General features: G+C 38.1%; 1 protein-coding gene across 2 annotated transcripts in view; it reads right to left on the bottom strand.

Annotated features, from left to right (window-relative positions):
• Positions 1-25,453, bottom strand: part of VWA8 (von Willebrand factor A domain containing 8) — a 369,166-nt gene that overhangs the window by 188,012 nt on the left and 155,701 nt on the right. For both annotated transcript variants that reach the window (XM_040448547.1, XM_040448546.1), the window contains exons 18-20: positions 23,300-23,406; positions 20,122-20,228; positions 9,392-9,463 (exon numbers count right to left, since the gene is read on the bottom strand). In XM_040448547.1, the coding sequence (XP_040304481.1) occupies positions 9,392-9,463; positions 20,122-20,228; positions 23,300-23,406 (286 nt within the window). The remainder of the gene's footprint in view (positions 1-9,391; positions 9,464-20,121; positions 20,229-23,299; positions 23,407-25,453) is intronic.

The following is a 25,453-nucleotide window of genomic DNA, read 5'->3' as shown; positions in this document are numbered from 1 at the left end:
TCTAATGTTGCACAGTAGCAATCTGCTAGGGCTCAGTTCAAATTATTAATTAGCAAAATTGACACATTCTTTAATTTTGGCAATAAAATATTCACAGCATCTCAATATTAAATAATTCAACAAACATGACTTTATCAGGAGAAAAACTAAGTCCATGATCACAAGAAGCCTATGATTAACGGGTGGAGTAAGATACAAAGGATTATATACGGTTATGTAGTAACAACATGCATAGAGTTCTGCTTAGTTGGCACTAAAGATACGCTTACTGGTTTTCATAATGTATAAATATCTCAAAGTCAAAGGCTATGAAAATCAAGAAAAGAAAGCAGTTATTTCTAGCCTGGAAAAAAATGGATATGGTTTGAGGTCACTGTTGTACAAATTAATGAGGGACTTAAATTGGCTTAACAAAATTTATTCTAGACAGTATTTCCTCAGACGTTCATCAACACTGGTGTAGTTCTGAATAAAATGTTTACATTCGTGAAAATTCGTTAGCCTGCTCAGGGTAAAGAGGACAGGAGAGTATTGCGTTCCTTTTTCAAAGAGACTTAGGAGGGATGTCAACTAAATATAATTTCCAGCCTTTGTTTAAATGCTGATTGGAATAAACCAAGTGTAAAATGACTGTCTGGAGATAGCTATGGAAAAATGAAAAAAGGGTATCAGAATATATTCAGGGATTATTATTAATTTGTTAGGTGTACAGAATTGTGGTTATATTAGAAATAAATACTGGGATGGCTATGAGAAAAACGCATTATGTAAAAGAATAATGCATGAAAAGACAACATAAAAAAGCGTTGGGGGAATAGATAAAACAAGTTAGATAAAATGCTATTAATTGTTAAAGCTAAGTAACCAGTAAAAGGGTTCGTTACATACTCTGCTTTTTATAGAAAATTACAAAACGCCCTGTACTCTGTATGTAAAGCATACTCCTTAGCCTGTGGCACTCAACCAAAGTTAGCAATTACATATTATTATTCTTGTTGCTGTTACCATTATTATTCCTAGGGTAAGCATTCCTGTGGTATGGTGAAAAATAAGTGTGAACTTTGAGGTCGGAGCCCTAACTCTGCCACTAACTAGCTATGTGATCTTGAGCAAATATTTTAACTTTTTTGAGTTTTAGAAGGCTTATTTGTAAAATGTGAACCTAAAAACATTTACCTCAAAAGGCTGGTGTAGAACTAAATGAAATGGTTTTAAAAAAAGGATATTGGAAATTGTAAAATGTACAAATATTACCATTTTTAACCCTTATACTCATAAGAAACTTGTAGTTGTAGATGAAATCTACAGTTGTAGATAAAATCAAATACATATCACAACTTAAAAAAAGTATCAAAATAGTGAAAAATACTATAAAATTTCAGAAAAAAGATTATTATTATTTTTTAAAGATTTTATTTTTAAGTAATCAGTATACCTAATGTGGGGCTTGATCACACAACCCCAACACTAGAGTTGCATGCTCTACTTACTGAGCCAGGCAGGCACCCCAAGATTATTTCTACTTGGGAAAGACTAGGAAAGGTTTTGCTGAAGAAGAAATATTTGGGCTTTGAAAACTGGCAGGATTTTCATCAGCAAAGATGAGAGAAGTGCTGTGTGAAGCCAACAATATGAAAAATGGCTGGGGGAGCAAAAGGGCCTGGTTTACTCAGGGAGGCTAAGAAACTCAAATCTGTAAGAATTAAAATTATACAAGGAGTTTAGAGCCAGGTTACAGATCGTTTTAAGTGTCTCCCTCGGAGACTTTATCTGATAAGCAAGGAAGAGCCACTTACAACTTTTACCAGGAAAATAAAATTAAGAGATACTTTCTAAGATTTATCTCACTGCTGATAGATCAGAAATTGCCAAGGAAGTGAAAAGAATATCTAAAGAATCAGTACTGTAAAAACATGAAGCACATGAAAGTCAGGGATAGAGAAGACATCCTATGTGAAAAATCAGCCAGAGCTGACTTTTGATTTGATAAGGAAGACATAACACCAACAGAATTTTGATAAGGGCAAAAGTATGGGCTGTGGAATACAAGGAGAGCCTAAGTATAAAATTTTCACCAGACCACTATTATTGGTAAAATGATACAAAAAGCTAGTTTAAAATGAAGAAAGAAAGAAAGAAAGAAAGAAAGAAAGAAAGAAAGAAAGAAAGAAAATAAAAGAAAAGGAGGGAGGGAGGGAGGGAGGGAGGGAGGGAGGAAGGAAGGAAGGAAGGAAGGAAGGAAGAAAGAAAGAAAAGAGAAAAGAAAGGGAGGGAGGGAGGAAGGAAAGAAAGAAAGAGAAAGAAAAAGAAAGAAAGAAAGAAAAAGAAAGAAAGAAAGAAAGAAAGAAAGAAAGAAAGAAAGAAAGAAAGAAAAGAAAAGAAAAAAGAAAGATCTGGCAAATTACTGGATTATATTCATTTAGAAGTGACTACAAATTATTATGTTTCATTAAACATAAATCAAAATTTGATGATTTGCTTTGCAATTTTATCTCACATTATATATAGGTGATTACATTTTCATCTCTTAAAATACTGCATATTAGAAAAACACTCTTAGGTAGGGATAGCTGAACACTTTGGAACACCATATTGCTGAAATATTTCTTCCTTCTAGTATCTGATAAAATGCAACTGTCTCTCAAAACTCAAGGGGTCTTACACAAAAACGTAAGTTTATTCTTAGGGAGTTTTTAAAAAACAATAAAAACTACGCACCTATAGGTTGATTCTATAATGCCAAACACCCACAATCAATATTTTGCATATCAAATAGAATATAGCTCTATAAATCAAGAGAAAAGAAAATCTGGGAAGAAAAGAAGCTTATTCTCCAGTAGAGTTGGGACAGAAGAAGCATCACTGACTCAAAAATAAATAGGCATTTCTTTTTTTCCCTCTCAGTCAAGCTTAAATAGAAAGTCATACTAGGATAAAAAAAAAAAAAAAAAAAAAGAAAAAGCCTGCATGAAAACTCCTAATTGCACGAAAGGCACATGTAATGTTATAATTAAAGTAAGTAGAAAATAATACATGTGGCGGCATACTAAAGTGGTTCTACACTCTGCAGCATTATGTACTAAGGGACCATCAGATTAGTGTCATTTCAGGCACCTGTCCCTTTTGGCTAACAGGCAGCCATTCTGCTTCTCTTATTGGAAAGTTGCTGCACTGAGCCATAAAATCCTACATAGAAAATCGAAAGGGTAACAAAAATCAATTCACTTCATCAAAATAAGATGTGGGTTACTTAATTTTGCTACGATAAGTGACATTTATGGAACTGTTTTCAGCTTTCCAACAGTTATAAAATCTTGTCTAATATCAGATTTCTTAGAAAATATAGTATTATATGGAAAGAAAAGGTGGATTTGGGCTTATAAAGACAATAAACTGTGAGATATCTCAAAATCAACATTTACTCCTTAACTTCCTCACTGTAAAAGCTGCTACTGGTGACAGAGAAATCTTTCAAGGCATCTCCAAATTTACAACTTCAACTATTTAAAAGTTTCTTTCATGGACTTCAGCCAGATTCTAGTTTGCAAACAGAAGGCTGGGTAGACTGAATGTATCTATAGATAGTTTGTATTAAGAGCATTCATCACACTTTATTGCCAGCCCACTGCTGGTTTCTCTGCCAATACTTAATCCTCAAAGCTTCACTTCTGATTTCTTTTTTTTTTTTTTTTTTTGGAGTAGTCATCATGTAATGTCTTAGAAGGAGAAAGAAAGGGGTGCCTGGGTGGCTCAGTCGGTTAAGTGTCTTGACGTTGGCTGAAGTCATGATCTTCTGGTTTGTGAGTTTGAGCCCCGTGTTGGGTTGTGCCTCAGAGCCTGGAGCCTGCTTGGGATTCATTCTCTCTCTCTCTCTCAAAAATAAAAATAAACATTTAAAAAAAAGAGAGGGAGAAAGAAAGGAGCCTGATCAATTGCTACAAATAGTTTACTTAGTTTCAGAATAAATCATGTAATTAAAATAGGCATTTTCCCACTTGTCACTTTGCATTTAGGAAAAAAACACTAATAAAAACAATGATACCACTACTGTCAGTAGTCCTCAACCTACCAGCTATGCCTTCACTCTCCTTTTTCCTTTATTTATTATTTTGTTTTACAAGATAGAAATAAAGGTGAAGATGAGAAGGTGCATAAAATATTCAGAGGTGCTGAAATACCACTGATAAATGAAGCAAGGCATTTTCGAAGCCATTGATGAAGGGCCTGCGTTAGTATGACTGCAAAAGTACGTTCATGAAAAAGAAACGTCCTAGATGCTCAGAATTCTGAGGAAAGCACAGGGAAAGAGAACACACAACTCCATCCTTGGCAAAACACATCTCTGCGTCGTACTTGCTCTGCATTTATTTGCCAACAAATCGTGTAGGTGACCTTACACTCCCTTGTACATACTAAATGGAAGCAGTCAACAGTCTAACTGTAATGAACTTGGAGGGCATTATGTTAAGTGAAATAAGCCAGAGAGAGAAAGAGAGACAAATATTGCGTGGTATCATTTATATGAGGAATCTACAAAAGAAAAAGATAAAGAAAAAGCCAGACTCAGAGTGGAAAAGTGGCTGGGGGTGGGGTAATAGGGACAGGTTGGGAAAAGGGTACAAAATTTCACCTATAAGATGACCAGGCTCTGAAGATCTAATGTATAACGTGGTGGCTGTAGTTGATAACGCTGTATTACATAATAGAATTTGCTAAGAGAGTAGAATCTAAATGTTCGTATGACAAAAGAAAACATGTGAGGCAGTAGAATGTTTAATCAACTAGATGGGAGGAATCTTGTCAAAATGTATATGTATATCAAATCATCACATTGTACCCTTTAAATATATTACGATTTTGTCAACTGTATCTCAATAAGGCTGGGAGAGAAAAAGAGTCAAACTGTAGAATCTTGCTCAGATCTTAACACCAATGGTTGAAAACAAGTGTGAGAGGAACTAAAATTAGCTAAAGTATTTAAAAAGTTCTGTTTAAATTTTAACTAGCCACTTTGGTTCAATCTCTACTCCTTGGCCTGGTGAATGTAAGCAGGCACAATGTTATATGTCACTTAATTAGCTAAATATTAATCACCATTTAATTATTATTTGAAATTTAAAAATGATTACTATTCCATTATTCTGTTCTAGTGATAATGCTGCCAGTCTCTGATCCTGTCAGTATATATAAACATATCCAGTTGAACGGGCCACTTAACTATTTACTCTCTTAAGTAGGCACTCCCTAGATTCTACCTAATTTGTTTCCTTCGTTGATAGTTACAAATTTACAGAATAAGGAATTCAGTCCATCTGTCTTAGACTCTCCTGAAAATAATCCGAGTTAACCTGAATTTTAAATTCATACTACTTCTAAATCATTTTGACTACTCATTGGGAATTTATTCTTAGTAGTCTTCTACAATCCAGCAATTTACTCAGTAAATATTTGTTGACTATCTATGTATGCAAGGCAAAAATAATTAAGGCTTTTCTCAAGGGACTCTCTCTCGGTTTAGTAGAGAGATGGCAGGTAGAGGCATAAGTCTAAGAGAAGCCAAAAGAAATCAATAACTGACCTGCTGTAACAGTTCAAGGAATAGGGCCAAAGCTTCAGGCCTGTGTTCAGGAAGACTTTATTAAAGAAACATATTATAGAATATTATAGCCAGAAGGACCTTAGAAAATACCCATTCCAGGGGCGTCTGCGTGGCTCAGTTGGTTAAGCGTCTGACTCTTGATTTTGACTCAGGTCATGATCTCATGGTTCACGGGATTGAGTCCCTCATTGGGCTCTGTGCTGACAGCATGGAGCTGGCTTGGGATTCACTCTCTCCCTCTCTCTCTGCCCCTTCCTCTCTCACTCTCTCTCCCTGTCTTTTTCAAAATAAATGAATAAACTTAAAAAAAAAAAAAAAGAAAATACCCATTTCAATCCTATCATTTAACAGATAAGGGGAAAAAAGAGAGAGAGAAGAAAAAAGACAAAGCCCATTAAGGAGTAATAGCAATCTACCTAATATCACCTAGAGAATTGTAAAGTCTGGACAAGAAGGTAGGTCTTTGGATTCCCAGCTTTCGCTCTTCTATGATAGCACATTGCCACTCTGGGGTTGGAAGGATTTCAAAAGGCAAAGATGGGGGAAATAAGAGAGCAGGCTGATAAGATCAAAGGTTGGAATATGACACTGATACAAAGGTATGTTTGGAAAGCTGTTATATTTATCTGAGGACAAGAGTTTGAGGGGGAGGAATGAGACAGTAGGCTGCAAGCAGGGTAGGAACAGATAATGGACAAATGACAGGAGGATTTCAAACAACAGACTAAGAGAGTTAGTCTTGTTCACTAGATAATTTAATGGACACAGAAGCAGAACTGACTTGGGAAATCTGAAAGTTCCTTCAACATTGGTAATGTTATTATTATTAATATAATTTGTTGTCAAATTGGCTAACATACAGTGTGTAAAGTGTGTTCTTGGTTTCGGGGGTAGATTCCGGTGGTTCATCACTTACATACAACACCCAGTTGTTGTTGTATCATCCCAACAAGTGCCCTCCTCAATGCCCATCACCCATTCCCCCCTCCCCCGCCTCCCCTTCCACCCTCAGTTTGTTCTCTGTATTTAAGAGTCTTATTATATGAGACTGATGGTCTTAAAGGTATATAATGAATGAACAAAAAAGCCCTTCTGATATGAAAAAGGCCAGTTAAACATACCAAATTTAGCACTGAATACAATCTCCCTTGGTCAATTTTTCTTTCTCCCAAGTGGGTGCAGAACAAGGATGAAAGAAGGCAAGACCCGCTGATGACAGGCACAGTTTGTGACAGCAGTGATGGAGAGACATTCGTGATGCCAGGCACATGCCTACAGAGCTGTAGCTGCTCTTGCCTCCACCCCACTGCCTGGCCCTGTGTCCTACTGTCCTGTTCTCTTCTTTGGGACCGGAAATCAACTAGAGATAGTCTACCGGATTTCCCACCAACATGACTCTAGCATCATTTCAAAGCACACTGCCTCTTTTCCACTTACCACAAAGTAAAAGCAAACCTCTGTTCCACCTCACCCTCATCCTGCATAGCTCTCCTCAGCCCCCCTCCCCTCTCACAGATTAGAGTGTGATTCCTGTCTTTCTGGTTACTGGCTAGGTTCTAACTTTAACCTTTCAACCTAGACAACTCTTCTGAAACCCTGACTCTCTTAGCTGCTCAACTGTCAACTGTGCCTTTGGCAAGACACTTCTCCATCCCACCCACTAAACCCTTAGGGCATCAGTATAACTTAGGATATTTCCGTGCTGCTTGAATTCACAGCTTGACCTCTAGGGACCTTCCTTTTGAAAAGCTGCTTCTCAGCAAAATTATTCCCCAAGTCCCAGTTCTGTAGATTGTTGGTCTGGCCTGCTGCTGCTCAGATGCCAGCAGAGTCTCTGTCTAGAGTCATCCAGGTGATGGCAGAAGTCCCAAAAAGGACACACTGAGTGCACCAAGGTTTAACCACTTATAAAATGTTTGTGAAATACTCTGGGCTAGATAGTCAGAAATTTTCAGAGAGTCACCATTTTTCAGAGACAGATGAAAAATTTGAAATCAAGGACTGAATACTGGATAATTGCTTTCCATCCTTACTTGGGGAGGAAAATGATTTTTCAATACATAAAGGTAGGCAGGACTTTTTAAACAGTGAAAAAAAAACCTGAATAATTTATCACGCTTCTTGTAATTCTTATTTAGAAAAAAATGAAACAAGAAAATATTAAAGTCCTTTTTAACAGCACAGTGATAAAGAGATTTAATTTTAACTGAGCACCTACTATGAGGCAGGCACTGCATGAGGTACTTTCCACGAATTACCTCCTGTGGTTCTTACTTGAGTGCATACTGTTTTTACTTCCAGGTTAGATATCAGGGCATTGGGCCTTGGTAAGAATAAGCAATTTTCCCACAGTCACAGCCATCTGTGACAGGGTTGCTATTGCAGCTTGAACCAGTTAACTTCTAAATCTATGTACTTGATCAGTAAGCCATTCGATTGGTCCACATTTAGTAAAAACAAAAACAAAAACAAAAAATCAACACTTTGGGGCACCTGGGTGTCTTAGTCGGTTAACTGTCAACTCTTAATTTCACCTCAGGTCATGACCTCACGGTTTGTGGGATCCAGTCCCACATCTGCCTCTGTACTGCTTGGGATTTTCTCTCTGCCCTGCCCTCACTTACGTATGTTCTCTCTCTCTCTCTCTCTCTCTCTCAAAATAAATAAATAAAAACTTAAAAAACCCAACACTTTAAAATTATGTTTGACGGACTAAATATATGAAGAACATGTGTTGTTTTTATAAGCTAAAAAAAAAAAAAAGGAAAAATAAAGACTAAACTCCTTCTGAAAGTTTATCATTAATTTAAGACCCATTTAAAAAAACCAAAGGTGCTGTTCACCGTGAATCTGACAATTCAACTGGGGAACATCAGAACCTTCTAAACAGAAAATATCCATCCTGTCCCTCCATAAACACATGGTGAATATCTACAATGTAGCAGACACTGTTCTAGTAACCAAGGATACAGAGAGAAGCAAGAAAACCATGGTCCCTGCCCTTAAAGATCATATAGACAAGTGGGAAAGACAGTCATTCTACACATAGACACAGTAACATGATTAGTGTGAGGACAGAAACATAGAAGGGTGTAGAAGGAGGATAAATTGAATTCAGCTAGGGACAAGGGGAGACCTCTCAGGAGTTAGGGGAAAGGGATGGAGGAAGAGGACTGGGAGTGCTCCTTGTAGACAGAAGGGCAGGCAGCAAGGACCAGGGCGGAGATAAGAAACTGAAGCAAGTTCAGAGTGGCTCAAGTTAACACCGAGTGAGAGAAAGGAAGGAGCCAAGGCTTGGGACTAGAAAGGTGGGCAGAGGCCAGATCCTGCAGGACACTGCAAGCCATACTGAAGACTATACCTAAGAAATGGAAAGCCAATTTAAGCGAAAAAGGGAGACTTGGTCAGATTTTAATTTGACAAGTATCAACCTGGCTGCAGAGCGAGTAGATCGGAGGGAGAGTAAGGTTGACGTGGAGCTATGTTAGCAAAGTACTGCTGTAGACCAGGTGACAGGTGACGGCGAGCTGGGCTAGGGTGACAGATATAGGAAAGAAGAGTAGATACTTAGGAGGTAGAAGGGACAGAACTTGATGGGTGATTGAATGGGGATTTAAGCCCAGAGATAATTCTAAAACTTAGAAGGTAGAGGCCCTCTTTAATTAAATCAGTCATTTTGGTAGGAAAAAGAAGAATCACTTCTAAAAACATATTCCAACAAGAAGAGACTTACTGCTTTTAAACTGTTACTATCATTTATTCATTAGTACCTGAGTTCCAGCCATAACTCACCTGATTGCCAACCAATAATAGGTGTTCTCCAAGAAGAAAGTCTTTCAGCATGTCTTCCATCACTATCATGTGCTAGAGAGAAAAGAACTAGAGGTTAATTGTGTTTTGCATAATCAAGGTGAAATAATAAAGTTAACAATAAATACCTCTTTGTGCTAAGTAAAACATCTAGGGTGACAATTCAAGATGGCAGTGTAGGAAGATCCCGAACTCACCTCCCCCCGTGGACACACAGATTGTACAGCATCAGATGAAATACTTTCCTTTTAGAAAAATCTAAAGGCTAGCTGCCTGATGATTACACACTGGGCAAATGAGAAGAAAACCATCAAAGCAGGGAGGAGAGGCTGGGACACAGTCTCACCATAAACCTCACCCCCAGTGCAGCATCCTGTAACTGGGAGGGATCTCAAAATGTGGAGCTTCACCCTGAGGAACGAAGGGTCCAAACCCCACACTGAGCATCCCAACTTTTAAGACATATACTTGAGAGATGAGCCCCCCAAAACATCTAACTTTGAAAGCCAACAGGGCTTACATCCTGAGACCCACAAGACTCTAGTGATTCTGAGAAACTGCTCTTAGAGGATTGTGCACTCAGACTCCCCTGCCCCGGGGCCCAGCTCAGAGGCAGCTGACTGTGCCCAGACTTAAAGTGAAGGAGGCTCACCTGCTTATATTAAAGAACTGGCCTGAGGTACAGGCATCTAACTTAATACACACATGTAGAAGCCTGCTGGAATACTCTCTGGGGATGAAGACTGGCACAGGCCATCTTCATGCTCTCCCTCTCCCATATTCCAGAACACCAGTATCTCCTGGAAGAGAGCTTTTACATGGATCTGGTGCCTCAATTTTTGTGACTATGACCTGGGAGTCACCTCTTGATCACCTGGCTCTGGAGGCCAGGGAGTTTGCATTCCTGGTCCCATACAACTGATAATTGGCATCACCCAGAAAGAAGCTCATACCCCTATGTGGCCCCTGATTTTTGTGACTTCTGTCAGAAGATACCTCTACATCACATGGCTCTGGTGGCCAGTGGGGCTTATACAGTGAGTCCCACAGGACTGTAACCAAAGGACAGAGAGGTCTTAAAAAGCTACCACCCCTAGGGCATAGCAATAGGCAACAAATCCAGGAGCTCAGTTATTCTAGGAAGGAGGACTATTAGCTAATCATCATGACTGAGGCCTGAGGGGGCAGTATTCTAATAAAACATGCATCCTAGGGGTGGCTGTAATCCTGTCTAGAGACCTTGGAGGGCAGGTGCTATCTTTGTACTCACACTTTATCATGCTCCAAAGCACCAGTGTCTCCTGTAAGGGAGCTTTACACACATCTGGTGCCCTAGTTTTTGTGTCTGGTGCCCTGGTTAATGCAGCTGTCACCCAGGGACACTCCTTAATATTTGGCTCTGGTATCTTGGGGGGGGGCTTGCATTTCTGGGTCCCATGAGACTGTGGCTATCATAAAGATGGTGCTTGGCAGGCTACCAGCCCAGGACACTGCAAGACAGCAGACTGAGGCATACTCTTCAATCTTCTGTGAAGGAGGCCTCTTTGCTTGTCCTGGAGCTTCAGCCTGAGGAACAAGCTTCAGTTTGGCACACATTTAGAAGCCCATGGAGCACTCTCAAGGAATGTAGGCTATAGATGCCATCTTGGCTTTCTCTTTCTTGGCCTTGCTCCAATTCCCCAGTGTCACTTAGAAAAGGGCTTGGACACTTGTTTGTAGCCCCAATCTCTATGGCTGTCATCCAGTGGACACCTCTAGATCACCTGGTTCTCATGGTCAGAGGGGCTATAGTTATGGTACACAGGACTGTATATATTTGCATACATTTAAAAGCTAATGCTTGAGGGTGTGGCTTCCAGTCAGCCTGAGTCCAAGTGCTGAGATCCTCCCCTATGGGACAAGAGGTCTTGGCACATCTTCAGGTACTGGGAACTATTAAAAATATAATGGGCAGCTCGAACAAGCATATAGATTTAAGAGACAATCAAGAGCTGAGGCAGCATTGAATGATAAGGTTCATCTCCTACATGAGGCCACTCTTTTAAGACTGGGAGAGGTAGTTATTTCATATATTGTATAAAACCAATAGAGTTAAGCAAGATGAAAAACAGAACAAAGGATATGTTCCAATGAAAGGACAAGATAAAACCTCGGGAAAAAATCTTAATAAAATGGAGATAAATAATTTACCCAATAAAATTTCAAAGTAATGGTCATAAGGAAAACCACCCCCCAAAACTGAAAAGGATGGATGAACACAGTGAGGACTTCAACAAAGAGATGAGAAATATAAAAAGTATCAGATAGAAGTCACAATGTTGAAGAATATAGTAACCGAGCTAATTAAGTTCAACAGCAGAACAGATGAATTAGAAGATAGGATCAGTCAACTCAAAGACAAGGCAGTGGAACAAACCCCATTAAAGCATGAAAAAGAAAAAAGAATTTTTTTAAAAGTGAATATAGTTTAAGAGACTTAAGGGACAACATCAAACAAACATTTGAACTATAGGGCCCCGGGAAAGAGAAGTTAAAGAGGCAGAAATCTTACTTAAAAAAATAATAACTGAAAACTTCTCTAACATGGGGAAGGAAACAAACATCCAGACCCAAGAATCCCAGCAAGTTCTGAAGAAGAGGAGTTGAGAGACCCACACCATGACACATTATAATTAAAATGTCATTTTTTAAAGTTTATTTATTTATCTTGAGAGAGAGAGAAAGAGAGAAGAAGGACCAGAGAAAGAGGGAGAAAGCATATATAAAGGTCTTGGAATTTTATTCCCATTCTGTCAGCAGAAAGCCTGATGTGGGGCTTGAACGCATGAGCTGTGAGATCATGACCTGAGCCAAAATTGTGAGTTGGACACTTACACAACCAAGCCACCCAGGTGCTCCCAAAATGTCAAAAGTTAAAGACAAGGAGAGTATATTAAAGGCAACCGTAGAAAAACAACTTGTTACATAGAAGGGAACACCCATAAAGCAATGAGCAGATTTTTCAGCAGTGACATTGCATGCCAGAGGGAATGGCACAAGGTATTCAAAGGACTGAAAAAAAACCTTGCCAACCAAGAATACTTTACCTAGCAAGTTATCATTCAGAAGTGAAAAACAGAGTATTCCAGACAAGCAAATGCTAAATGAGTCATCACCACTAACCGAGCCTTACAAGAAATATTAAACGGAGTTTAAGCCGAATAGAAAAGGTGTTAATTAGTAATGAGGACACACATGAAAATAATTTCACCAGAAAGGTAAATATATAATAAAGATAGAGGATTCATCACTTACAAAGATAGTATGAAGGTTAATAGGCAAGGTAGTAAAAACATCTTTGATTATAATAATTAATTGACATATAAGATAAAAAATGTAAGATGTGACAGCAAAAACAAAACATGAGGGGGAAGAGCAAGAATGTTGAGCTTTATAATGGGATTAAACTAAGTTTTTATCAACGTAAAATAGACTGTTGTAGATATATATAAGCCTCACGGTAACTAGAAAGAAATAACAACAACAAAAAAAAAAAAAACGGAAAAGAATATAAGAATAACACTAAAGAAAGCCATCAAACCACTAAAGAAGAGTGTAAGAGAAAAAGAAACAGAGAAAAACTATAGAAATAGCCAGAAAATAATTAACAAAATGGCAATAAACACATACCTATTAATAATTACTTTGAATGTAAATGGACTAATTTCTCCAATTGAAAGACACAGAGTGGCTAAATAGATAAAATACCAAGACCCTTCTATATGTTGCCTAGAAGAGATTCATTTTAGACATAAAGACACATACAGACTGAAGGTGAAGAAATGAGAAAAGATATTCCATGCAAACGAAAACCAAAAGAAAGCAGAAATGGCTGTAGTTATATCAAACATGTTTACTAGTAAGGAAACTGAACCCATAAAAAAAACAAAAAAGCAAAAAAAAAAAAACAAACCAAAAAAAACCCAAAAACCCTCAACAAATGAAAGTCCAGACCAGACTGCTTCACTAGTGAATTCCACCAAACATTCAAAGAAGAATTAATACCAATCTTTCTCAAACTCTTCCAAAATACAGAGGGGACCTCTTTCAAACTCACTGTATGAGGCCACCTACCCTGATACCAAAGCCAGACAAAGATGCCAAAAGAAAGATATAAAGATATAAAGATATAAAGATGATCATCTCAACAGATGCAGAAGAAGCTTAAGTCAAAGAAAGACAAATCCTGTATGATCTCTTACATATGGAATCTAAAAAATATGTATGTGTATATTTATAATATGTAAATAAAATACATTTAACATATATATACTAAAAAAAATCAAGCTCATAGGTACAGAAAATACACTGGCTGTTGCTAGAGGCAGGGGGTAGGGGTGGGAGAAATGGGTAAATTTTTATGTTTTAGTTTAAACAAACTGAATACAAAAGAAAGTAAAACATCTATTGTAACCGACAATACTCAATTTGATTTAAAAAAAATTAATGTTGGTTGTAAATTATATAACCAATTAGGTCACTGACACTGAAAGCTTGCAACAGTCGACCTAAGCAAGACTAAGCCACTGACCATTATTTCAAAGAGTTTGCATAATTTAACCCTAACATATTTTAGCTATGGCTCTATTAGGGTTGGCTTATAATTTAATATAATATTTAAATTAACACTTCCTAATAATGTAAATATACAAAGGCTCTCTAAAATAATTGGAGATTTCCCATGGAACATGTTACACTAACTTGCTCTTAACCATTACCTTCAGAGGAAGTGTAACTTTAGAATTAGAAATACATGACTTAGTTTCCATGTTTTTTATTTGAATTAGGCCACAATATAATACAAGAACAAGATTAAGGTTGCTCACAATAGCCACAGAGGAAATTACATTGCTCTTTTGTATCTTGCAAAATAGGACAACCATAAGTAGGTCACAAAGGCTCAGGGGAGGGGGTTGGGGGGAAGAAATATATCCTAGAACAATTAATATACCTATTTCTTTCTCTTGGTTTTCTGTATCAAAACAATAACAGCTTCATAAGTACTGAGTTACTGAAGTTCCTCATTTGTAAAAAAGGCAAATTAACTGCATTTAATACACGCTGCAGATATTTTTCTAGCTTATGCTTGCTTTTCTTTTTTTAACTTGTTATGGATTTTTTTTTGACATCTTGAATATTTTCCTTTTACTTGTCAAATTAAGCCATACTTTCTTTTAGAGTTTCTTTCTTAGAAAAACTGAGAAAGTTTTTTCTTTCCTTCAAAAACAGATGAGTATTTCCTAAAGTCTACCTTTGTAGTTTTTATTTTTTAAAAAGCTTTCAGATACGCTGTTGCACTAGAGTTTTAACAAAGCTTGAAGTAGGGTGGGCACATCAATTTATTGTCCACCCTGACACACTTTTAAGACTAAAAAGAGATATCGTTAATAATAATGGGCAACAAATGTAAACAGGGACTATTTTAGGGATTATCTTAAGCAGGCCAATGTGTGTGGTTACCCTAGGGAGTCCTAGAATACCCCTCTAATCTGGGTTCTACTGGTAATGTGGTCTGGAGACCTCTTCCTTCTAACTAAGATGAAAACTCAGTGCCAATTTCCAGACATTAAAGTTTTCCAGTAACAAAAGGGCTAATCCACATGAGGAATAGACAGAAAAGTTAGAAGGAGCACCTGTATCACCAGATAAAGAAAAGCCATGTAAATACTGAAAAATAATTCAAACTATAGTTGTATTCTTCTATAGTGTACTCATGTTCTCCTACTTTATGCCCTCATTCCATCCAACTAGAGTATTCAAATCAACGAACATTAGCTAAGGCTAAGGTCACACTGCCTATGTAATTCTTCTCTTAACCTCTTGGCCCACTCATGTACCACAGACAGTTTCTAAAAGTTGCCCCTTCCAGTTGTTCACCTCTCCTGAATCCCTCCTACCTCTCTAACAATTTCTCTCCACAGTCTTTCAGGTTGGATCTTTTTGTTGTAGCAATTCCTTGGATACTGATTTCTTCCATATTCCTTCATTTGATCTCTCTCAGTACCTTTTTACATGGTCTCCTGGGGTCAAGGTTTAGGGCAGAGTAGCTTATGCCTACTTGTGCACCCACCGGAAGGGGAGGGAGGGCTGTGTGCAGAGTTGGGTACCCACATGTCAGTGCTTGAAGAGCTACGTGTGACTACTCTCCCTAAATCCTCTCACCTATTCCACTGTTTCGGCTACCAACTCTATGATGATCTTCAACAGCAAGACGACTCCTCAGCTCCAGCCTCATATTCTGAGCGACTGTCAAACCATGTCCTTGGTTATTTCCCAGTCTCTTCAAACTCACCGTGTCTAAAACTTGTCTCATTACTTTCTCCTCAACTTCGTTTTTTCTCCTGTATCTTTTATCCCTGTTAATAGCATCATTTCCTACCATCCGACCAAACCTCTACCGTCATCTTGCACGCTTCACTCCTTCCTTATCAAGAGCCAGTTAAACACCAAGTGTAAGCTATTAAGTCACCCAAAAGTCAATTGTATTTATCCCTCTCTTTCTATCCCCAGTTTTCATTTAGGTTTTTACATCTCTGGCCTAGATTTTTATCACCAATTTGGCTTCTCTAACTTCAGTCTCTCCTTGAGGCAATGTGCTCTTTATAGTACTGACAATCACTTCTTTGTTCAAAATCATGTCACTTTTTTTTCTTTTTTCTTTTTTAATGAAATTTATTGTCAAATTGGTTTCCATACAACACGCAGTGCTCATCCCAACAGGTGCCCTCCTCAATGCCCATCACCCACTTTCCCCTCCCTCCCACCCCTCTTCCCCCATCAACCCTCAGTTTATTCTTAGTTTTTAAGTCTCTTATGATTTGGCTCCCTCCCTAACTTTATTGTTGTTGTTGTCATACAGAGAAAGACAGATACCATATGTTTTCACTCTTATGTGGATCCTGAAAAACTTAACAGAAGACCATGGGGGAGGGGAAAGAAAAAAAAAGTCACTTCTTTTTTTAAAATTCCTTAAATGACTCCTAATACCTTTGAAACAAAGGTTCATCCTTCCCTCCTCCCTCCCTCCCTTTTTTTTTTCTTTGCGAAAGGCTATTTATTTATGTGTTGAGATATAATCGATATAAGTTAGTTTCAGGTGGTACAACATAGTGATTCAACATTTGTATACATCGTGAAATGATCACCACCATCTGTCACATTGCAAAGTTAATATAATATTATTGATTATATTCCCCCATGCCGTACATTACATCCTCATGACTTATTTATTTTATAACTGGAAGTCTGTACTTAACTCCTTTCACCAATGTAGCCACTCCCCTCAACCACCCTCCCCTTCTCAACTTCTTGATTTAGTCTTGGCCTCCTCTCCTGTCACTCTCCTCCCACATTATATTCAGCCAAAAATTTAGAATAATTTTCTCTTTTCTCTTCTGTTTACTTTTCCACCAGGCCTATGTGCTCCCTGAGGGAGAATCTTGGCTTTCATCTCACACATAGTTCCATTGACTCTACCTACTGCCTAAAGAGCCCTGCTATTTGTCCTCTCCACTCTATCCCCACTGTCACCCTCTTCGTTCAGATCCTTCATAAGGACCTGACTATTGTACCTGGACTATTGCAACAGCCCCCTAACAAGTCTCTCTCTGTCTTGGTTCCAACACATGGACAACATTAAAGAGTGAATGCAAAGTTAGCTAGTGGAAATGTGCCTAACATCTTCCAATGGCTTCCTCACTTCTTACGAATAGCATCCAGATTCCTTTACTAGAAGGCCAAAATGATTTGACCCTTTTCTAACTCATCAGCCGCATCACCTGTCACTCTTCTGTTTGCAACCTCAGCTCTGTGCCAGTGATAATTAATTATATGTAGTTTCCTAACTACACATAGCTAAGTCACATAGCTAAGTCTCTGCAAATGTTAGTCTCTCTGCCTGAGAGAGTCTCTCAACTTTTCCGGGTTCACATCATTTTCCATGATGTATTTTCATTTCTATGAAAATATATGACTCTCGTCACAGCAGCAACTCTTCCAATTTCCAAGTGTCTTTGGAAAGAAATTTAAAAGTTTACAATGCCTTAGTAAATCCCTTAGTTTCAGGGGACTTGGGTGGCTCAATCTGGGACCGTCATCTCATCGATGCTACCATAGTAACCTGTGTGCACTTTCGTCACACTATCCAGTAATCATGTGTCCTTTCTTTTCTTTCTCTGTTGATGGACCTAGGCAATTGGGCCCTAGAGCTACCTATGTGTAGCTGCGTATGTGTGGGTAGTTTAATATCTTTATCCAAATACCTTAAACAAGGCTTGACACATGGTAGATATTTTAAACATTTTTTCAGATCTAAAGTTCCTTAGGTTTAAGAGGCTATTATTTTCCTTTCCTCCAATTTCTCCTTACTACTGGAAGTGTAACATTTCGTAATGACCCATTTAACAAAATAATACTCCTGATTATGAACATTCAAAATCTTACTCTTTCTTTATTAATCCACTCAACACATATTTACTTAGCATTCCCAATGTGCTGGGCACATGATATTTGGTGAAGATTCAAACTAAAGAAAACATAGACTTTACTTCAGTGGTATAGAGACCATATTTAAAAAATCAATTTCAGGGGCACCTGGGTGGCTCAGTGGGTTCAACGTCCAACTCTTGGTTTCAGCTCAGGTTATGATCTCGTGGTTTTGTGAGTTTGAGCCCTGCACCGGGAGCCATGATGGCAGTGTGGAGCCTGCTTGCGATTCTCTCTCTTCCCCTCTCCCTCTCTGCCCCTTCCCCAGGTGCACTGTCTCTGCCTCTCTCAAAATAAATAAATAAACTTAAAAAAAATCAATTTCAATACAATGTGGCAAAGGGACCTCAGGGCATAGAATAGAATGGTATAGAAGCCCCTAAATATTTAAGAGACAGTGGAGATTACTGCTTCAAAATGAAGTACAGCATAAAAGGAAGCAACATATGCAACAAAAGCAAATTTGATCAAAAGCCATGGTTCCTTGAATTGATACAGCTAAAATTTTTCATTAATGGTTAATTCACAATGCTTTATGAAGAAAAGGTACATTTGGAGACAGGCTGCAGAAAATCCCTCAGGGCCACTGTGTAAAGTTCATAGCAGCCCTGTGGTCCTCAAAGTCTGTGTCACAAACACCATGGCAACAGACAGTGTTCAAGGGCACAATGGCCCTCCCTGTTACTGAATTTTCTACATTCTTAAACGCTGGGAAGTCTTTTCAACCTTTGCTACCATGGAATTTTTCAAATTGTCACTTATAAGATTTCCTGATTCGTTTTTCTTTATTCCTCTTGACTACATGAACAGAGTACATTACTATCAATGCTTGGGAATAGTATATTTTCTTTACAATATTTCTGTCTTTCTTGATAGGCAAGATTCTTTTCCTTCTGTATCCTAAAAGTAACTTTCTTGTCTGCATATTTGTCTACTGCTTGTGTAAGAGCATTAATGCTTCAGAAGAAAAATCAGACCTACGTTATTAGTGGGCCATAGAACGAATACAAAATTAATTCAGGTTATGCTTTGCCTTTGTCATAGATAGTAATTACAGTTTTGACAGATTTCAAAATATTTAATCAAGATTTTTATTGAGGAAGAAAAATTTTCCCAGATACCTTCTGCATTGTTAATATCATCTAGGGATATAAATTATGGTACTAACTGAACAACAAATATGGGAAATGGCAGCAAAAAAACTTTTAATTTTTCTAACTCCTTAATATAGTAAAAACAGCAAGTAGAAGTTCTTCTAACATAATGTAAGGTTATTATTTACATGAAGATTAGGGACAAATTATTAGAGAAAAATTTAAATATATAACCACTTGATATAAAATCTGGAAAAGGAAAATCTCCTTTTATAGTATGGGTAATTTTCTCTGGAAAACATTCTTATTAAAGTGAATGTCTACAGTAAAGCTTCCTGGGTATACACTTATTTGGGGGGGCTTAGTGGAAGGTCTGTAATTATTGATTAGTTTACAAGTGAGAAATTATCTACCTTTCTCCCTTAAAAAAAAAAAGGAAAAGAATAGGAAAATATTACGACTTTTCAGGGAAAGGTAAGGAATATGAGAAAAAGAATACATAGGACACATCCTCTTTGAACTGTTGAGATAATTTAACTGACAGGAAAGCAAAGGAGAGGATGAGTATTAGTTCCTTTTGTTCTTAATTTCATGATACATTCATTTTATTTACTTGGAGTGTAGTGCATGTGCACATAGAAAACATATGATTCTCATCACAGCAGCAACTCTTCCAATTTTCAAGTGTCTTTGGAATGAATTGAAAAGTTTACAATGCCTTAGAAAAAGATGTTCCGGGGCACTTGGGTAGCTCAGTCAGTTGGGCATCCGACTTCAGCTCAGGTCATCTCAAGGCTTGTGGGTTAGAGCCCTGCGTTGGGCTCTGTGCTAACAGCTCGGAGCCTGGAGCCTGCTTTGGATTTTGTGTCTCCCTCTCTCTCTCTGTCCCTACCCCACTAATGCTCTATCTGTCTCTCTCTCTCTCTTAAAAATAAATAAACATTATAATTAAAAAAAAAAAGTTTCAACATCTCATTTTGCATCATGTGAATTGAACTTGGCAAATTATAAAACTAATTAAATATCAGCTTCACTGTGGAGTTGATTACCACAATGTAAGAGGTGTTATCCATAAACGCAAAGCAGTGATCTTACCTGAATGTTGTCATAGAACAGAACATCAGGCACTTTCATTCTCTCCCGGGCATTATAGATCGGTGCAGTAACAGCTCCAATCCTCAGAGATCCAGAAGCTACTTCACCTAAACATTTCCCACAGGATAGAGGATTACTCGTAGCACTGTCCTCAGAGAAACCAAGTCCAACGTGACATAATGCAATACAGCATCTTTAACATCTTGTGGGCTCATTAAGGACTTCTAAATTAACATCTAAATGAAGTAAGCTTGAAGGTGGTAATAAAACACCAAAGCTCTACATAAAATGTTTAAAATGTTGCAAAATATAATAAAACCTTTTTAAAATAAAGTATGTAGCAAACAGCATATAGACACAATTACAGAAGAACTGCTCCCCCCACCAGAACTCAGTCAAGCCGCCTTCATAAGCTTCTTTTATCAGAGACTATCACATAAACAAGGCTGAATACACGTTCAAAAGCTCTGAAGTACTTTGAATATTTGGGAACCTACCCTTTGAAAAACTCCAAATGAGAACTGCCTAGAGTTTTAGTAAAAAATATTGATTAACCAACCTCCCCACCCAAGACCTCTCAAATTACTATTTTCCGGGATGGTCCAGGAGATCTGTATTTTCAAGTAAGAACCCCATGTGTCACACCGTTATTCTGTGATAATTACTATTTTATTGTCTTCTATTTGCTTTATATAGTTGGTCTGGAATAGAATATGAGCTCCTTAAAACTAAATAATAAATTTGAAGTCACGGAACACATCTCATATGTATTTCTATAGTAAAGAGATATACATGTTCACTGCCCAACATATTCCAAGGTTACCAATCATAACATTAATAGTGGTAGTTGTTAAAGTAACATCGATGATCACAACAGAAGCCATAATTTATTGAGGACCTTCTACAGTCCAGATCTCAAACTAGAAGCTTCAATGCTTTCTCATATAATTTCATGTAATTCTCTTAACAATGAGACAAGAACTATGAGGAAGCTAAGGACATATATTAAGTAATTTGCTTAAAGCCACCCAGCTAACATGGGTAGAGCTAAAAATAGAACTAAGTATAATGTTCTTTCTGCCGAGTGGGGTACGTTTACTCCTTTGACTCCAAATAATATTCCATCCTGTGGAAATACTGGAGCAAGCGGACAGATAATTACAATGCCTAAACAACTGACCTGTCTTCTCCCTGACCCCGCCCCACTTCAAATAAGAAAACTGCTCTTTTGTGCTAAAGCATTTTGAAAGACCAGGGAGGGGGGTGGGGGGGAAGCAACATTTGTGTTTTGCAGTGCTGTGAACTATTTTGAGCTAAAAATGATGAAACTGTCACCCTGTTTAATCAAGTGCTGAGTGCCACACGTTTGCCAAAGCAAAGTAGACCTCTCTCTCCAATTGATCCTTGACATTTCCCTCTTATTTACAAGTTCTATAGAGAAGAACGATGAGCTGTCACGCTGAGAATCTATTGTTTATTTACTACCATCAGGTCTCTGAAACAGACCCAATATAAAACCGTACAGAGAAAGACCAGAATTGTGGCAGTGACTTAACTGTATACTTTTATGTTGAGATGACAAATATAATTTCAGAATCAAGTAGCATCTGATACTATCTATGGTTTAGTTTATGGAACACATCTGTTCAGTTTGGTTTTGGGCTTTAGAACAATGTAATTCACCCAACTCACGTTGGTTGTTAAAATTTGAAGCTTGAAAAGGGAAATGCGCTCAGAGAATGGTCATACTTATACTTCCTCTTATACTTCCTAGGAGAAAGGTGGCTAGCTGTGTCTGCTAAGAAATCTCATAGGATGGCATTATTTGGGTCCATTTGTCAAGGTCCTCAGTCTCGTAGACTGAAAACCTGATTTTGTCATGTCAACCGCCAACAAACCTAACTCCCAGGAGAATATTATTAAACACACATATCCTGATCTATACATAAATTCTGATATATAAAATAAGAATTGAAAATACTACAACACAATGAAAACTGCAACTTTCCTATGGACCACAGGGTACACTCGTTGCCATTGCAGCATATTATTCAGAGGGGGAGACCTACACGGAAAGCCAAATCCTCGTCAGAAGGTTATTTGGTGAACCTTGTCCTTCGAACAAGGAGAGTACATTAAATGAATTCTCCTCAAGAGAGATGACATCAAAGATAAATGGAACCATATGAGTCAAAAGTCTTTTAGGTTCCTTATCCCCTACGCAAGGCACAGATGGGAACTGCTGACACTGACCTGGTACCAAGACTGGACAAGAATCTACAGTCAGAACGACACGGGCTTTCTTTGGATATGTTAAAAGGTTTAGTCAAGTAACATATGAGTCTCCAGGCCCCAGAGTTATTCCATCTCCTTGAGGTGGCTGGGCCTATCTGTGCCCAGATCCATTGGTATGTGGAGTTTATAATTTTACTCTAAAAAAGTCATCTCATTTCTTCAACACCAAATTCCTGTCTCGGTGTAGCCCCAACTATTAAAAGCATCTATTACAAAGACAGTCACAATAAGCCCTCATTAGACAGTGGTCACACGGATTTTTCATACAACAGGTAATTACCTCAAAACATAGAGAACCTTTTGTTGTGTTTTAATTGAAGAACAGGGAGCATTTATAGGAAGGGGTAAACCTCCCTAAAATTATACTTAAATGGTTATCCAGAAGAAGAGGATCACAAAAGACAATAAGGGTGGAAATGGAAAGATAAGAAGGCATGAAATGGTCCTCTGAATATTATTTTAGTCTACATCAAACTAGAACAGTTTCCCAAACATATCCTGCAGGGCACCACTGGTCCTCAAAATGTAAATGTTGTGCAAAGGAAACAGAATTCTAGATTCTACGGTGAAATACGTTTGGAAAAAAAGGTAAAACAAAATCACGTAAGTTCATTTATGGCAGGGATTCTCAGGGCCTTGAACAGGTTTGTCTCAATTGTGACTGAAGGACCAGTATCTGGTATGCATTGAAACAAAGGAAATATTCTAAGATCTAACTTGTATGTGGGTTTCAATTTTTTTTTTTAAAGGAAAGATTCATTTCTTCAACCCAATGCATAAAACAAAGTAGATGGAAAACAAAACCATTTTTTATTGAAATTAAAACAATAATACAAATATCTGATAATTACTATTTCACTTAAGAAACAAATTTAATACTTACACTTATAATCCTCCAATTCTGGTTCCTGATTATTATCAGCATTTATTTCTATTGCAGCATCTGCCAAGTTTTTTTCTAATGCTGACCTTGCAAGGCTTGGTAAGAACCTGGTGGATGGGGGGAGGGGGTGGGGAAGGATATAATGTAAAGTCAAAGGTTTCTGTGATTCCTAAATATCTTTTGGCACATACCCACGCAAACTCTTTCTCTCCTCCCACTCTATCTCAATATAACCATTTATGGAGTGTCAGTCTTGCTCTGTGAAACACATGAAAAATTTTGGAATATAAATTTCAAGCACCTGTGAAGATGAAGTATGTTTGTTGAACTCCTTTAATAAGTAAAATTTATGTGTAATTAACAGTATTCATTTATATACAATATTTTATAGGACAAGACTTAAAATAATTTACTTCTTAAAATGGATTTAGTGTGCCTCATAAATTTTGTTTAACTGTTTAACTGGATTATCAAATTTTCTTAAAAAGATAAAATAACGCTTTAACCTGCTCCAACCTGGCAATCAGAAATTCAAATTAGTGGAAGCGGATTAATGATGTTTACTTTCTAACACAAATTACTCAATATAGGGTTATCCAGCTTGGTCTTTCCTTCCATTTAAAAAAAAATACACCTGCTTGTCTATTCTATATGAATGTTGTCAAAATAATAATCTGGTGAGTGACAGAGGCATTCTTCATCTACAGGTAGATTGTGCGAACATCATGAGCTTGGATGATGAAAATGGAGTTTCCCAGCCACACAAATAAAGTTATATCTGGAACTTATGATCCCAAGTGAGCCCACAGAAATCATTTTTAACCCATTACCTGAGTTATACTACTATAAGCTAACCACTGTGTGCCACGATATTCCAAATAAACATACTAAGAACATAACACTTCTAATTTAGGCTTTCCATAGCTCTAAATCCTTGGTGGTGGTTCCCATAGCCTTGAGTGTGCGCTCGAATAAAAGAGATGTTGGTGAGAGTGAGAAGGCAAATGAATGAGCGTGTGAAGAACTGATAGATTTCCTGACCCTGTGATATAATCCACATATCTGACACTATCTCCCACCTACTGCATCATTTTGGTTCCAGGCTATGATAGGGGGATTTCTATAACTCTAGGTCAGTAGCTCATTGGTTCAGCATCAAGTAGGACTTACTGTTGCTCACCTCTGACCTTTCATCACAGTTCTTAGACTGTGTCCAAAACCAAGGCCTCACCTTCTCTCTCAGACCCAATAACTGGGCTTTTATCTTGTTTCCCGAGCCCTTATCTTGGCACCATGCCCCCCTTTCCTCTCTCCTCTACACCACAAACTGGAGTCTGGCCTGGTAACATTAGGCCCTGCAGCTCCATCTCCATTACTTCCTGTCAGACCATCGTGATTGACAATAACCACTTGCAAGCTGAGACTCCATCACTATCCCCCCAAACCCCTTTCATCTATACAGTCTGCTGTCGACACATTCTCCTTTGCCCCTGTACTGAAACATTTTCTACTGAGCTTGAACATGTTTCCGAACTGTTTTCAACCTCACACCCAGATACAACTACCAAATAATCAGAGGTAGTATGGAAGTTGAAAATATCCCACTTCTAGAACCTACATTTTATTTTTTTTTCGACGTTTATTTATTATTTTTGGGACAGAGAGAGACAGAGCATGAACAGGGGAGGGGCAGAGAGAGAGGGAGACACAGAATCGGAAACAGGCTCCAGGCTCCGAGCCATCAGCCCAGAGCCCGACGCGGGGCTCGAACTCACGGACCGCGAGATCGTGACCTGGCTGAAGTCGGACGCTTAACCGACTGTGCCACCCAGGCGCCCCTAGAACCTACATTTTAAAAGACACTGGCTCAGGGCGCCTGGATAGCTCAGTCGTTAAGTGTCAGACTCTTGGTTTCCGCTTTCATGAACTCACAGTTTGAGTTCAAGCCCTGTACCAGGCTCTGTGCTGACATCACGGACCTGCTTGGGATTCTCTCTCCCCCTCTTTCCCTGCCCCTCCCCCTCTTGTGTGGTCTCTGTCTCTCTCAAAATAAATAAATAAATGTAAAAAAAAAAAGATACTGGCTCATCCCACAAATGAAGAAAATAAAGTGTGTCAGGTTGTATTAGGTCAACCTTAATTTTTTCTAGATTT

This window comes from Herpailurus yagouaroundi, unplaced genomic scaffold (genome assembly GCF_014898765.1).
Source record: "Herpailurus yagouaroundi ecotype Mexico unplaced genomic scaffold, PumYag 197, whole genome shotgun sequence".
Classification (NCBI taxonomy): Eukaryota; Metazoa; Chordata; class Mammalia; order Carnivora; family Felidae; genus Herpailurus; species Herpailurus yagouaroundi.
Note: the sequence above shows the minus strand (reverse complement) of the source record. Positions and strands in the feature narration are given on the sequence as shown.